This window comes from Pinus tabuliformis, chromosome 6 (genome assembly GCF_031772625.1).
Source record: "Pinus tabuliformis cultivar Carrire ecotype Pingquan chromosome 6, CPIR1, whole genome shotgun sequence".
Classification (NCBI taxonomy): domain Eukaryota; kingdom Viridiplantae; phylum Streptophyta; class Pinopsida; order Pinales; family Pinaceae; genus Pinus; species Pinus tabuliformis.
In genome coordinates, this window is record NC_142292.1 from 913,558,432 (window position 1) to 913,573,178 (window position 14,747).

Consider the following 14,747-nt stretch of genomic DNA (forward strand, 5'->3'; position numbering starts at 1 on the left):
TTCGCCCAGGAAAAAAGTTGCGATGCCATATTTTACATTAGGAATTGAAAAAGTTCGTCATCATATGGCTCCTTTCGAAGCATATGTGACTAATAACCCGCCGCCCTTCAAAATTCGAAGAGTGACTCGCTATTCTATTCTTTTTCACGACATAAGAAGATGGTTGATTGCATTACGGAATTCTCATAAACATATTGTTGAGATGTTTCTATTTTGTCGAGGAACAACATCCGCTTTTACTATTATAACTCCGCACTCCATAATCGCTACGGAGTTTCCAGAGGCTTTTGTGAGTGCACCAGAGGGGACATAAGCTTCCTCTTTAAATAACTTGCTTAAGAGAATGATGTTTTGAAGTTTCAATGCAATTGAGTTGTCATAAATTAGGTCACAAGGATAGCGGAACTTTTAACCTTGAGATTTGGAATTATATGAATCTAAAAAATTCCATTGAAGAAGTCTATTATTCAAACTTTATGTTATGTTATAATTTAAGTTTATAAATTTTAAATTTATAATAATATTTTGTAGGTTTATTTTATGATATATTTTATTAAAAAGCAAAGTATATATATGATTTATAATTAAAATTAAGTCACATGGTTTAGGTTTGAGTTTTGGGATGAAGTTGATTTTCTCTATTTGGTTTAAGTTTTTAAGATGGGGATGAATTTGATTTTATGTTATAGATAAAATCAACTTTATCAAATTTTAAAAATTCAAACCTAAAACATGTGAATTGATGATTGTTACAATCCTAATAATACGATTAAAACTCCGCTGAAATGTATCGTTTAACAATATATTATACTATAAGTATATAAGTATATTATAGTATACATGCAAACCAAGTAATCCCATTATATATTATAGTATACGTGCAAACCATGTAATACCATTCGCACTCCTCTGAAATGCATCATTTAATTCAAAACTGATTTCAAAAGGGAGAAGAAACCAAGATGGATACGCTTCATAACTACTCTACTCTGCAATTTGTCCCTTGAAATTTATAAGTTAATAGCATCACTGGCGAAATTAAAAGGATTTTCAGACTTATAGACCATTCATGGACACAAGTTTGCCGTAGGATTCGAACCACGTACGGAAAGATACACAGATCTGATTGTTGTATGTTCATTGTATGCAATATTATCGGTATTACAATGTCTCATATTTTTACATTACGTCAGACAAGCTATATGTCTTTGAAGAAAACTGAACTTCCAAGTCCCATAGGAAATTTTCCCACTTGTCTGTAACAAGTTGGGATTGAGCAGAAAGTCCCTCCATATCTGGTACCTGGTTCTGTTGCTCAACCTTTTTCCTCTTCAATCTTGCGAAATATGGCAAGGCGACAGTTTTATTTCCACAGCCGTCTTTGCCATGTCACTTTTCCTGTAATTTCAATACCACTAGTACTGCAAAATATATCATATTTACACGAGCAAATGATTGGAAAAAACAATTTCTGATGTTTGCTGGAATATATGGTTCGTTCTTTCTAGGTTATATCCAGAGAAGCGTGGAGGAAACGAACATAATCAGCAACCTTTTGAACCCATTCCAGTAACCTATTCTTCATATAATTTGAGTCTTCCATTCTAATGCCGGCATTGGGATCCCCATCATGATCCGACGGACACATTTTTTCAAAATCAATTAACAGCGGGTAATCACTCGCATCTGCAACACAATAATTTGACCCCTCAGCTGATATGGTTGCAGTTTCTTCCTCCACGGGCTTCGGACGATCCCCTTCCGCCGCCATCGGCATGTTAACAGTTCCTTCTTCGCCCGTGAGATGACACGGCTTCTCAGTAGCCAGCAGTTGTATGGTTCTGTTATCAAATCCCATGATAGCTAGGGCTTCAACAGACCTCTGGCATCCAGTATCCATTGTCAAACAAAACCCCAATTGTCGTAGCGTAGCTTTCTATTTTCCTTCCTTTTTGCAGTCTTCTTTCGTTAATTTCCACAAATAAATCTCCCTTGCTTGGCTTACCTTGAGCGAAATTAGAGATAACTAACAGAGCATCCGAATTTGCACTATGAAATTATGAAATTAAGTTGGCTTGACTTATATATAGAAATTATGGCTTCGAAGAGCCCGAAAATTTTCGCTAGTCCCTGCGGTGGAAGCTTCACTAACAAGCATGACGTCTTCCTTATTGTCATGCATAGTCGTGTCGTGTTCATTGACCATCGTGCTGCGTCGATTCAGCAAACGGAATGATTGGAAACTAACGCATATACTTCATTTTCTGTGGCAAATACTTAATATTAGGGACCTGCAATATTCAACACGGTATGAATTGCCCCTGATGATAGATTCATTGTACAGATGTAAACGTGAGTAACCTAAAATGTGTTTCTGCAATTTGATTGAGTCCATTCAAGAAATATTCAAGGATTTAGTTACCCTGTAAAGTGTGTTTGTACAATTTGATTGAGTCCATTCAAAAGGATTTCGTTACCCTGTAAAGTGTGTTTGTACAATTTGATTGAGTCCATTCAAGGATTTCGTTACAGATGGAGTTTAGTCAACGGCCCACGGCAACGGCTGTAGGAGCCGTGGTGCCTGCCCCCACGGCCCAGGTTAAGCTTTGCGGAAAACAGTGGACATGGACACGGAACACTGACGCGACCGTAACAGTAAGTGTTAGTAAATTTAGAGCAGGGTGTTCTGCCATTCACGGCAATCGCTGTGCTGTAATGCCCGCCCCCACGCCCTGCTTTGCGGAGAACACAAGGAATTAAATTTGTGTACGTTTAGTAATAGGTAGCCTTATGAATTAAATTGTGGTTCGTAATTGTAGCTCAGAAATTGTTTTTTCCAATCCCTTGTTCGTAATTGGCTCTATGGCTCTGACGCGAGGAAGCATAGAGTGACGGCCAAAAAATTGTAAATGTTATTTTAAATGATTTTAATAAAAATTACGTCGTGGGTCGATTCCACTTGCCGTTGTAATGTGGCGCTCCACGAAATCCAAGGATTGTAGTTGAGTTGGATCGATTTGAAACAACTAAATGATCGCTATTGCTGTTGAGGAAATTCAAATGGTTTGACCGTGGAATAGTGGCAATCATTGGAATGATGAAAGAGTTTGACCTTGTGAAGTCTATAGGGACATGCATGCGTGTGACAACCGTTGGAATGATGAAAGAGTTTGAGGTTATGAATAAAAGAAATATATTCGTGAAATATATAATTTCGATTTAGGAATTATCTTTCCCAAATAATATTAGGTTTTATGTTTTAATAAATAGGGTAATTTATTTTAATCTTTGTATTACAAGAAGTTTTATAATAAATTTTTTTTATAATATTTTTAATATTTATATTGAAGTAATTATTATTATTACGATGTTGAATATTATTAATAACTATTTATATAACATTGATATTAATTATTATAATTTTAATATAAAAATAATAATATTAATAAATATCATTATTAATAATAACCATAATAACATTCAAATTAATATTAAAAACAATATTATTGATAAAATAATAATTAAATACAATAAAATTATTTTTGAGTTTTAAAACTTTAATAAATAATAACTAAAAGGATTTCTCCCTATCCTATACACATCACCTTTATATCAAGTTGACATTCACATTCATCTCTAAAAAACCATGCTAATAAATATTTATGATTAACTAGTCACATTGTGACAACCATGAAAACATTGTGTCCAACATCACATTGTGACAACCATGGTCATCCATGGTCAACCATGGTCCAACGTCACATTGTGAGAAATATTGTCTCAACATGAAAATCAATCATGGTCAACCATAGTCCAATGTCACATTGTGAGAAAAAATGTGTTAATATGAAAATCATTCGTGCTCAACCATGGTCAACCATGTTTATTTTAGGGTTTATAATATTTATCTTAGGGTTTATATACCTTGTGTTTATAATAGCCTTTTCTCAATATGAAAAACAATCATGGTCAACCATGGTCTAATGTTGCATTGTGACAAAGATTGTCTCAATATGAAAATCAACCATGATGAACCATAGTCCAAAGTTGGATTGTGACAAAGATTGTCTCGACATTACAATCAATCACAACCAACCATTGTCAATTATGATCAACCATGGTCAATAACCGTGGCCACATTGTGACAAATATTATCTCTTGGTCCAACACCACATTGTGACAACCATGGTCCAACATTGCATTGTGACAAAGATTGTATCAATATGAAAATAAATTGTGGTCAACCATGTCCAACCATTGTCCGACATCAGATTGTGCCAAAGGTTGTCTCAATATGAAAATCAATCATGGTCAACCACAATCCAACGTCACATTGTGACAAAGATTGTGTCAATATGAAAATCATCTGTGGTCAAGCATGGTCAACAATGTTTAATTTAGGGTTTATAATAATTATTTTAGGGTTTATATACCATGGGTTTCTAATTTTTATGCCTTGGATTTAATATTATTCCTTTGGATTTATAATCCCCTGGATTTATTGTTCCCTTGGGTTTAATATTATTTCCCTCAATTTATAATGCCTTGGGATTTTAAAATTAATCCCTTTGATTTATACTATCAATCCCTTGGGTTTATCAATCGAAGTGTTCATATCCCTTGGGTTTTTCAATCCCTTGGTCCAACGTCGCACTATGACAAAGATTGTCTCAATATAAAAAGCAACCATGGTTAACCACGACCAACCATTGTCCAACATCGTATTGTGCCAAAGGTTGTCTCAATATGAAAATCAATCATGGTCAACCATAGTCCAACATCGTATTGTGAGAAGGATTGTTTCAATATGAAAATCATCCATGGTCAACCATGTTTATTTTAGGGTTTATAGTATCTATCTTAAGGTTTATATACCTTGGGTTTATAATATCTTTTTTCTCAACATGGAAATCAATCATGGTCAACCATGGTCAACCATGGTCTAATATCACATTGTGACAAAGATTGTCTCAATATGAAAATAAACCATGATCAAACATCATCCAACGTCGGATTGTGACAAAGATTGTCTCAACATTACAATCAATCATGGTAAACCATGGTCAATTATGGTCAAAAAATATAGTCACATTGTGACAACCATGGTCATCAATGATCCAACATCGCATTGTGACAAAAAATTTCTCAATATGAAAATCAACCATGGTCAACCATGACCAACCATTGTCCAACATCGCATTGTGCCAAAGGTTGTCTCAATATGAAAATCAATCATTGTCAACTATAGTCCAACGTCGCATTGTGACATAGATTGCATCAATATGAAAATCATTCGTGGTCAACCATGGTCAACCATGTTTATTTTAGTTTTTATAAGATTTATCTTAAGGTTTATATACCTTGGATTGTTGAAAACTTATCCCTTGGGTTTAATATTATTCCCTTTGGTTTTTAATATGGTCAACCATATTTATTATAGGGCTTATCGTCACATTCTGACAAAGATTGTCTCTTGGTCCAATGTCGCTTGAGACAACCATGGTCATCCATGGTCAAACGTCGCATTGTGATAAATATTGTCTCAATATGAAATTCAAACATGGTCAACCATAGCTAACCATTGTCCAACATCGCATTGTGCCAAGGTTGTCCCAATATGAAAATAAATCATGGTCAACCATAATCCAACATCGAATTGTGACAAAGATTGTGTTAATATGAAAATCATTTGTGCTCAACCATGGACAAACATGTTTATTTTAGGGTTTATAATATTTATCTTAGGGTTTGTATACCTTGGGTTTATAACAGGATTTTCTTAATATGAAAATCAATCATGGTCAACCATTGTCAACCATGGTCCAACGCCATATTGTGACAAAGATTGTCTCTTGGTCCAACGTCACATTTTGTCAACCATGGTCACCCATGGTCAACCATGGTGCAACATTACATTGTGACAAAGATTGTCTCAATATGAAAATCAATGATGGGTTTAGAATATTTATCTTAAGGTTTATATACCTTGGGTTTATAATATTTATCCCTTGGGTTTAAGACTATTCCCTTAGGCTTATAATCCCTTGGGCTTTTAATATTAAACCCTTGGGTTTATAATATTAATCCCTTGGGTTTAATATTATTCCATTGGATTTATAATACTTTGGGGTTTTAGAATTATTCCCTTGGGTTTATACTATCAGTGCCTTGGGTTTATCAATCGAAGCGTTCATATCCTTTGGGTTTATCAATCCTTTGGTCCAACATCACATTGTAACAACTATTGTCATTGATGGTCAACCATAGTCCAACATAGCATTGTGAGAAAAATTGTCTAAATATAAAAATCAACCGTAGTCAACCATATTTATTATAGAGTTTATAAGATACCTTATTTATTATTAATAGATTATTTAATTTTTAATATTATTATTATTATTAAATAAATATTATTTAATAAAGAAATATTTATTACTAATAAACAATATTTAATAATTTTTACCAATATGTTATAATATTTATAATTAATTAATTAATAATATTATGAATTAATTGTTAATTCATATATAATAATTAATAATTATGATTAGTAATTAATTATTAATCAGTTATTATTATTGTTAAACACACATGGACAGCACAAAAGATATGAAAGATAAATCATTCAGTACATTTTTTATTAACAGGAGATGTACATTTATAATACAATGTTGTGACTCTTGGGTTTCAGATCCCAAGGTCTCTTGGACTGCTTAGTCTTTTCGGCTTCCACACTAACCCTTTAGGATTAGGTGTCCAACATTCCCCCCCTTAATCCGAAGGGTTATGTATGAGTCCAAGAAGAGAGCTGTAATACAAAATGTGCAAAAATGCATGGCAGCACTAGGCTGAATGTGCTCTCTGAAATGTTGGTAAAAAAGGGCGGTGGTTTAAGGATGACCACCAACACTGGAATGCTTAGTGCAGTTCCCGGAACTCTTCCAAAACTGGCAAGAAGCTGGAGTCTTCTGCTAGAGGAAGTGTTCTTAATCTGTGATGGTTTAAGGATGACCAACAACTCTGGAATGCTTAATGCAATTCCCGGAACTCTTCCAAAACTGGCAAGAAGCTGGTGTCTTCTGCTAGAGGAAGTGTTCTCAATCTGTTCACGGGCATCTTTGTCTCTGGCTACAACTCTGAAACTGGTGTGGCAGGTTGTGCCTCAGGCTCGCTTGATGTGACTTTGAAGCTTGTAGATGACCATCATTTCCCCCCCCTGTCAGATACAAGGTGAGAAGATGGAGAAAACTCAACTGCAAGATTGTTCAATACTCTGGAACAAGTTCTGACATGTGTTTGGAATATCTTCTTGGCTGTTGATGCCCATTGCCAAGAAGCGATCCATCCAAGATGAATCTTTGTTCTTGCAGGACGTTTGTTTCTGAAGCATCTGTGTGAAGAATGGCTGGTTTTATGACAGTGCTCACATGGATGAAGATCAAAACAGTGATCTTTCAGATGGCCAACTCGATCACAGTGTTGGCATTTCACGATCTGTTGTTTTTGTTGTTGTTGTTGTTGTTGCTGTAGAAGAGGGGCAGAGTCTGGAACAACTGAAGCTGAACTGTCATGAGAAGCAGGTGAACTATCATCAATGAATCCAGCACTCTGAAACTGAATGGGCTTTGAGTAGTCTGGAATATGAAAGGACAAGTCCTTGTCATATCCAAGACCAGTTCTGTGCTTGTTGTGAACAAGTTGTTCCCAAGGTCTGATGATGGGCTTGGGAAGTGCAGATTGAGTTTCTGCATCTGCATGTACAACTGCTGCTTTATCTGTAACATTATTAACATGCTGCTGATGGGTGGTTGTCTCAATGTTCTGAAAAACAGGTTCAGAATGGTGTCTATTTTGATGTAGCTCTTCTTGCTGTAGCTGTGATTCAAGCTGCAAAAAATCGATCTTTTCTTGTGCATCATGCAGGCAGATTTGAATGTCACAAAGAGTGTCTTTGCTAACATTTACCTTCCCACCAATAGTGGAGTGTATTAGTGTATTCAGTAGCTCTAGTACATCATCAAATCTAGCCATTGTCTCAACAAAGAAATGAACACTCAACTAGTTCCAGCTAAGAATTTAGCCAATCACTAACAGATTTGAAGATGACGTTTATGATTTTCTTGGCGTAGAGAATTCAATCAAAAAGTTCTGCTCCTATGGATCCACTGGCTTTGAGTGTGTGTCTGAGCAAATTACTTTCTGGTCTCACAAGCTAAATTTAAACAAATCAGGAAATGCTTGAGATGATCCATCTTCCCTACACGTTTGTGCGCAAATTTCTATTCCTTCCAAACGCAATCAACAGAGCATGTTAATAATACTAATGCAAGTGCCTCTAAAGCCACTTTCTATAACTCAACAGCAAATCTAATAGAGGCCGTATTTGAATGGAACAAACATTAAGACAATGGGAAATATAGAAAAACTAAATGTTGTTTATCCATGCAAGTACAATATTCCTTCCCTTTATACACATGCAGAAACAAATAGGATAACTCGAATTTGAGATGTCCATCCGCAAGTTTATGCACCGGTTTTCTTGTGATAAAAGCAGTTCTATACGCATGTGAATTGAAGTCGAGCAATGGCTCCCAAGGCAGAGAAGAAGCCAGCTGAGAAGAAGCCTGTTGCAGAGAAGGCTTCCACTGAGAAGAAGCCTGCTCCTCCCAAGGCTGGGAAGAAGCTACCGAAGGAAGGTGCCGAGAAGATTTATATCTTCAAGGTTCTGAAGCATGTTCATCCCGATATCGGTATTTCCAGCAAGGCCATGGGGATAATGAACAGCTTTATCAATGACATTTTTGAGAAGCTGGCCAGCGAGTCATCGAAACTTGCCCGCTACAATAAGAAGCCTACCATTACCACCCGGGATTGAACTCGGCCCTTAATAATTGATCATAAAACACTGCTCAAAGAAAACCCACGAATGTGTAATTTGTCCCTTCTTCAAGCTTCGGATCTAATTCTCCTCCCGCCCTCTGCTATCTAATAAACTGATTTGTGACGGTGATGTGCTCACATCCTTGGGGAGTCTCTTGAAATGGAGTATGGCTGCAAACTATGTATTGGACCCTGTACAACTCGAGGAGAGGGATTTTATTACGACGCCTTCTATGACGATGTTACCTTGAACGATGACGAGTTCAAAAAGATTCATGCTCAGGCTACAAAAGCTGCTATGGAAAAACAACCATTTGAACGGATAGAAGTATCAAGGCAGCAGGCTCTTGAAATGTTCGCTGATAATCCTTTCAAGGTTGAAATTATAACGGAACTGCCTGAGGATAAAACAATAACAGTGTACAGATGTGGACCTCTCGTAGATCTTTGTCGTGGGCCACACATCCCCAATACGTCTCATATAGATCGCACTTTCTAGCAAAGGCGACTTGACCAGTCTTTAAGATTACAAATCTCATCCAATTACTCGTCCTTTCCAATGACTTGCTGGCTCCTAAACTTTACGCACAGCAAGTGTTTTCATGCACACGTAAGACACACAACACAACGTTTTGTTTCGTGTATATCACAGCGACAGTGAGCATTACGATTTTACTGAAGGCAGCATCAGAGATACGTATCAGTCCACTGGCAGCGTATATGTTCAACCCAGCATCCAGTGTTTGACATCAAAGGACGCAGCCGTTAGCATGACTTGAGGAAAACTGGTTGCTGTATGAATGGGACCATTAAAGTGAATGCCGCGACCCCACTGGGAAACTCCGTGCAGAGCTTCCGACCATCATTCGTATTTGGGTATTCCCAGGCATTGTACAGCCGATGCGTTATTCCTTAGCTGTTCAACTTTCTCCATCAGGCTCAGCCGCGATATTAGATCTTCCACGCGCACTGTTATGGGTTTTGAAGAGTCACAGAACGCGTAAGATCGTGTCGCTGGATTACTGCTATCGCACGCAAAAGGAGGCTCTTCGACTTCACACTATAACCGACAGCGCACCTGGGCAGCGAATTCTCCATACAGGCCACGGACAGCAAAATCTCAAACGCCACGCCACAGCAAAATCTCAGGCCACGGACGGCATGATCTCAAACGCACCATACATAGTCTTTGAAGTCACATACAGTTTAAACACATATATCAGTTTAAAATGCACCACTATGTAAGCGCAGTCACCATAATAAACGCAGTCACCAAAACGCACTGCAAGTATGAAACTATAATAAACGCAGTTCAAATGCAGTTCAAATGCACCAGTTGGAGAGGCCCATTGTGTGGAGGCTTCTACGTATAAAAGAGAGGGTGATCAAAGCCTCAGCTTCTTGGATGAAGATTCTAGCTCTGTGGGTAGTGGAGTATATGCAAAGGGCTCTCCAAATGCTAGTGTAGGTTTGGATACTAATGATTTTTTAACGAGGACAAGGGCTGTGGCACAGTATCTGAAAACAACATTTCAAAATTTGGATACTTATCAGATTGGATCAAAGCTGAATTTAGATCGAGTGCTTAGCAAAAGTACTAGGAAGGAAGCTGGTAGAATGTTCTTTGAAATACTGTCTTTAAAGGGCGGTGACTATATTGAAGTTGAACAAGAAGCAGCTTATGCCGACATACTTCTGTTGGTGAAGCCTAAGCTTTATACGGCTAAATTTTAAGTGGAGACTCAAACTTGTAAAACCTGTTCATATGTATCAGCAGTGTAATATATGACCATCCTCGTAATATTGTAAGCTTTGATACCAGCTGCGTCCTCCACAATTCTTTGTCAGGCAGTGTTCACCAATCCAGCGGCGTATTGAGTCTGTTTAGGAAAATGGTAGCAGCATTCAAGGCGAGTAGCGTAACAGTAGCAGGGTTGGCAGAAAATGTCAGAATCTGGCGCCAACGAATATATGAGCTGCGTATTGCATGGAGCAGAGCGCAGGTAATGTCAGACACAGAGTTCAGGTACAGAGGGCAGTTATGAACCAGAAATAAAACGTTCAAGTTTTGCAGAGAGAAATATTGTACGCAGTCTCTGGGGCAATCAAAATGTCAGAGAAGTTACACTGTCAGAGGAGGTATTCGATGGGAATACCAAGCGTTACCCATTATTTCAGAGAGCAGATTATTGAGCAGATTCAGAGTGGTAGAGACAGCGCAGGACAGAGCAGCGCAGCGCTCTGGACAGAGGCGTTAATTATGGACAGAGACAGCATATCAGGAGCGCCAGGACTGACATGCACATAACAGGCCACAGAAAAACAAGTGGCTCTGATACCATGTTAAACACACATGGACAGCACAAAAGATATGAAAGATAAATCATTCAGTACATTTTTTATTAACAGGAGATGTACATTTATAATACAATGTTGTGACTCTTGGGTTTCAGATCCCAAGGTCTCTTGGACTGCTTAGTCTTTTCGGCTTCCACACTAACCCTTTAGGATTAGGTGTCCAACAATTATTAGTATTATTAATTTAATTATTTTAAATATTTATTATTGATAATTATTATTAATAATTAATTTACTGTTATTGCTTATTAAATAATAATAATTATTAATTAATTATATTTATTATTACCAATTGATAGGAAGCAAAAGGATCTCTACGACTCTCGGTGGCTTTTGATCTCTCGCGAACCCAGAATGCAGTAGGCAGCAGAAAGGAAACCCTTCATCGAAGCGTCCCTCGGCAAGTACAGCAGGCCCTGGCTCGAATTGTTTCACCGAGAATGCGAGGATTACATTATGGTAAAAATGAGGGTGCATATACCCAAGAACTTCCATGAAAGAAAATCGCAGAAGAGCACTGACGACCCCTCCAAGGCGATCACTGATACGAAATTATTAAATGCGGAGGAAGGGAGGTACCCAGGACAAGATCGAAGTCTTTTCGCAGTCGGGAGAATAGATCTCAGGCCATGGGTAGCGCTAGACCTAGGATCTGGAATTAGATCTATATTTTTTGCCATGGATCTCTCTGCTCACTGGTCAGCCTGGATCTTCAAGGGATGGCTTTCCCACAGCCTAGTTCAGAGGCTCAAGGCAGAGATCGGTGCATTAGGTTTTTGAAGACCAGGAATCAGCTCTCAACGAGATCCAAAGGGGCAGGCGGGAAGCACGAAAATGTCCCAGGGCCAGCACTCGGGTGGAAAGGAAAATGGTGTTGTGACCAGGTCTGGCGTCACAGATCTGATCAAATTGGATCCAGAGAATGGGGCAGACTTGGAATTAAATAACCACTTCCAAGTTTTTGTCAGAACGCCCAAGGGGAACTCAACATTGATATGGGTTTCAGCTACAGAATAGTGTGAGAGATTTAAAATACAACATTTTCAAGCAGATCGGTTATCCAGTCGGCAAACAACACCTATTAACAGAGGGCAGATCTCTTCAGGACCTCTGATCCATAAAGGATTACAATATTAAGCCTAGATCTACAATCATTCTCAACTTGAGACTACTCGGAGGCGCATCATTTGGAAAATCATCAGTAGGAGGCAGCGGATCTAAACCAATCCACATCCCAGATCCTCTCCAGCAACACAGAAAGGATGGAACATCTTACAAGCATATTTTACAAGGAGGAAAAGCTTCTCCAACAGATCTGAAACAAGCTGGATTAGAACCAAGCCCATACATAGTGGAGCAACTACAGCACACTCCAGAACTAACAATCGAAGTAGCAGAAGTGGAGAAGGTATGTAACAACTATGAAAAACAAGCCATCATCTGTCGTTTTAATGGTTTTTGGCCCAAACCCTTTGATCTATTTGATTGGATTCTCACGAAATGGTCTCTGGATTGTGAGATCCATCTCTGTTCCAAAGGGCTTTTTATAGTCAAATTTTATTCCCCAGAAGGCAGAGATCTCGTGATCCAGGAAGGACCTTGGTTCTGGGGATCTTTGGGTCTTTTCATCACCCCATGGTTCCCAGAATTTTATGCAAACACCTTTGTTGTGTCTAAGATGCCAGTATGGGTTCGCCTTCACAATCTCCCTATCCATTTTTGGGATGAAAAGGTACTGGCAAGCATAGGAAATGCCATAGGCAGATATATCGAAATGGATACACAAAGAATAGAAGAAAGAATTTTCACTTTTGCACGCATATGCGTGGAAGTGGATCTCAGTAAAGGCTTACCGGGAAGTATAAAACTGAAACACAAATATTGCAGCTGGATGCAATCTTTAGACTACAAAAATACAGCTTTCAGATGCAGAATATGTCGACAAACCGGACATCTTCAAAATGCTTGTCCGGAATACAAAAAGAACAAGCGAAGAAAGAAGAGAACCAGAAGTCAAAAAAAAGGATGGAAATTCAACCACCTAGATTCGGAAGAGGAGGAAGAGGATGAAGAGGAAGAACCTAGTCAAAACGAAAGAACCCCAGTAGAAACACAACAGAATTTTATACAAGAAACCATGGAATCACAATCTAGAAAAAATTTAAATAAAATGGAAACTAGTGGAACCAAAAGGCACCATTCATTAGATACCTCAGATTCAAACAAAGAAAATCCTAGACCCGGTGAAGAAAATGCACTTCAAATTGTTCCCATAACCCATGGAGAATGGCGAAAGGTGGAGAAGAAAAAGGGGAGGAAGACTTAACCTCAAAGTTTGACTCCTCTGTTTCTTGCTGTGGTCGTTTCCTCTTGGAAATTTTGCTGCTCTTATATCTGACAAGCACTGGCTGAAACTCCTCATATGAGGAGGTCGTGTTTTTGCTCAGTGATTTTCTCTACTTGTTGATAGCTAGATTGAATATTCATCCAGTGAGCTCTATGACTTGCAAATTATAGAGCAAATTGAATGCTTCGGCATATACTATGTAACTTTTTATCGTGGTAATAAAAAGTTTGTTTTTTTCTTTGGAAAGAAAATTATATTTATTATTAATAATAATTATTTATTTTTAAATTATTATTATTAAAATTATTTATTATTAATTATTTCTATTAATTATCATAATAATAATAATTTTATATTCTTTTAAATATACATATTCTAATTATATATTTAATAATATTTGTGTGGTCGATATAAATAAAGTCTCTGACCTAACTCAATCACATTTAATTAATTAAATATCATTGCGCTGATATGTACCTAGTTTACCCAAAGCTATTTAACTAAATAAAAAATCAATAAAAATAATTGAATTTTAGGAATTAATGGGATTGTACGTAAGGAAACAGGTTAACGGCCCAAGACCCAGAGGCATCTGGCAGGAGTGAAAGCCTGCTCCCTTACGGACCACCAGCGGGTTATTACAGGTGGCGTGGTTTTCCTTGATAACAGTGATGAGTCAAACCGACATTCGCGGATAGCAGCCAGAGATGGCTGTCCTCACTGTTGGTTTGACACCTGAGTTTGATAGGTTTTGCCACCTTCGAAAAATAAAAATAAAAAATGTATATCTGAGATTGAATCTTTCGACACATAATTAAGGAATGATGAGATACACGTATGTTCGATATGTACCTTGTTAATGGGTAGTATTGGTGTTTGTTTTATTGGCATAGTTATAATTGTATATGTTTGTTTTATTGGTATAGTTATCATTGTATGCGTTTCTAGATACACGACGAGGCTTGTCAAAATAATAATATTGTGAGATTAATATTTCATATTTCGAATATGAGAGTATTGTGTGCATTATTAGTATAATTGTATAAATAGTATAATTAGTATAACATTGCATTATTAGTATAATTGTATAAATAGTAGATTTATATTTATTATTATTAATTTTATAGATATTTTTCAGTAATGAAATTATTAATTTAAATTA

General features: G+C 37.3%; 1 protein-coding gene and 1 pseudogene across 1 annotated transcript; one reads left to right on the plus strand and one right to left on the minus strand.

The window, feature by feature from the left end:
• Window positions 1-1,039: 1,039 nt before the first annotated feature.
• Window positions 1,040-2,037, minus strand: LOC149261911 (uncharacterized). The gene has a single exon (XM_089382595.1). It carries the CDS (start codon window positions 1,898-1,900, stop codon window positions 1,505-1,507), a length of 396 nt encoding a protein of 131 aa, XP_089238721.1. The 5' UTR covers window positions 1,901-2,037; the 3' UTR covers window positions 1,040-1,504.
• Window positions 2,038-8,519: 6,482 nt separating this feature from the next.
• On the plus strand, window positions 8,520-8,875 carry LOC149261912 (histone H2B.7 pseudogene; annotated as a pseudogene).
• The last annotated feature ends 5,872 nt before the right edge of the window (window positions 8,876-14,747 follow it).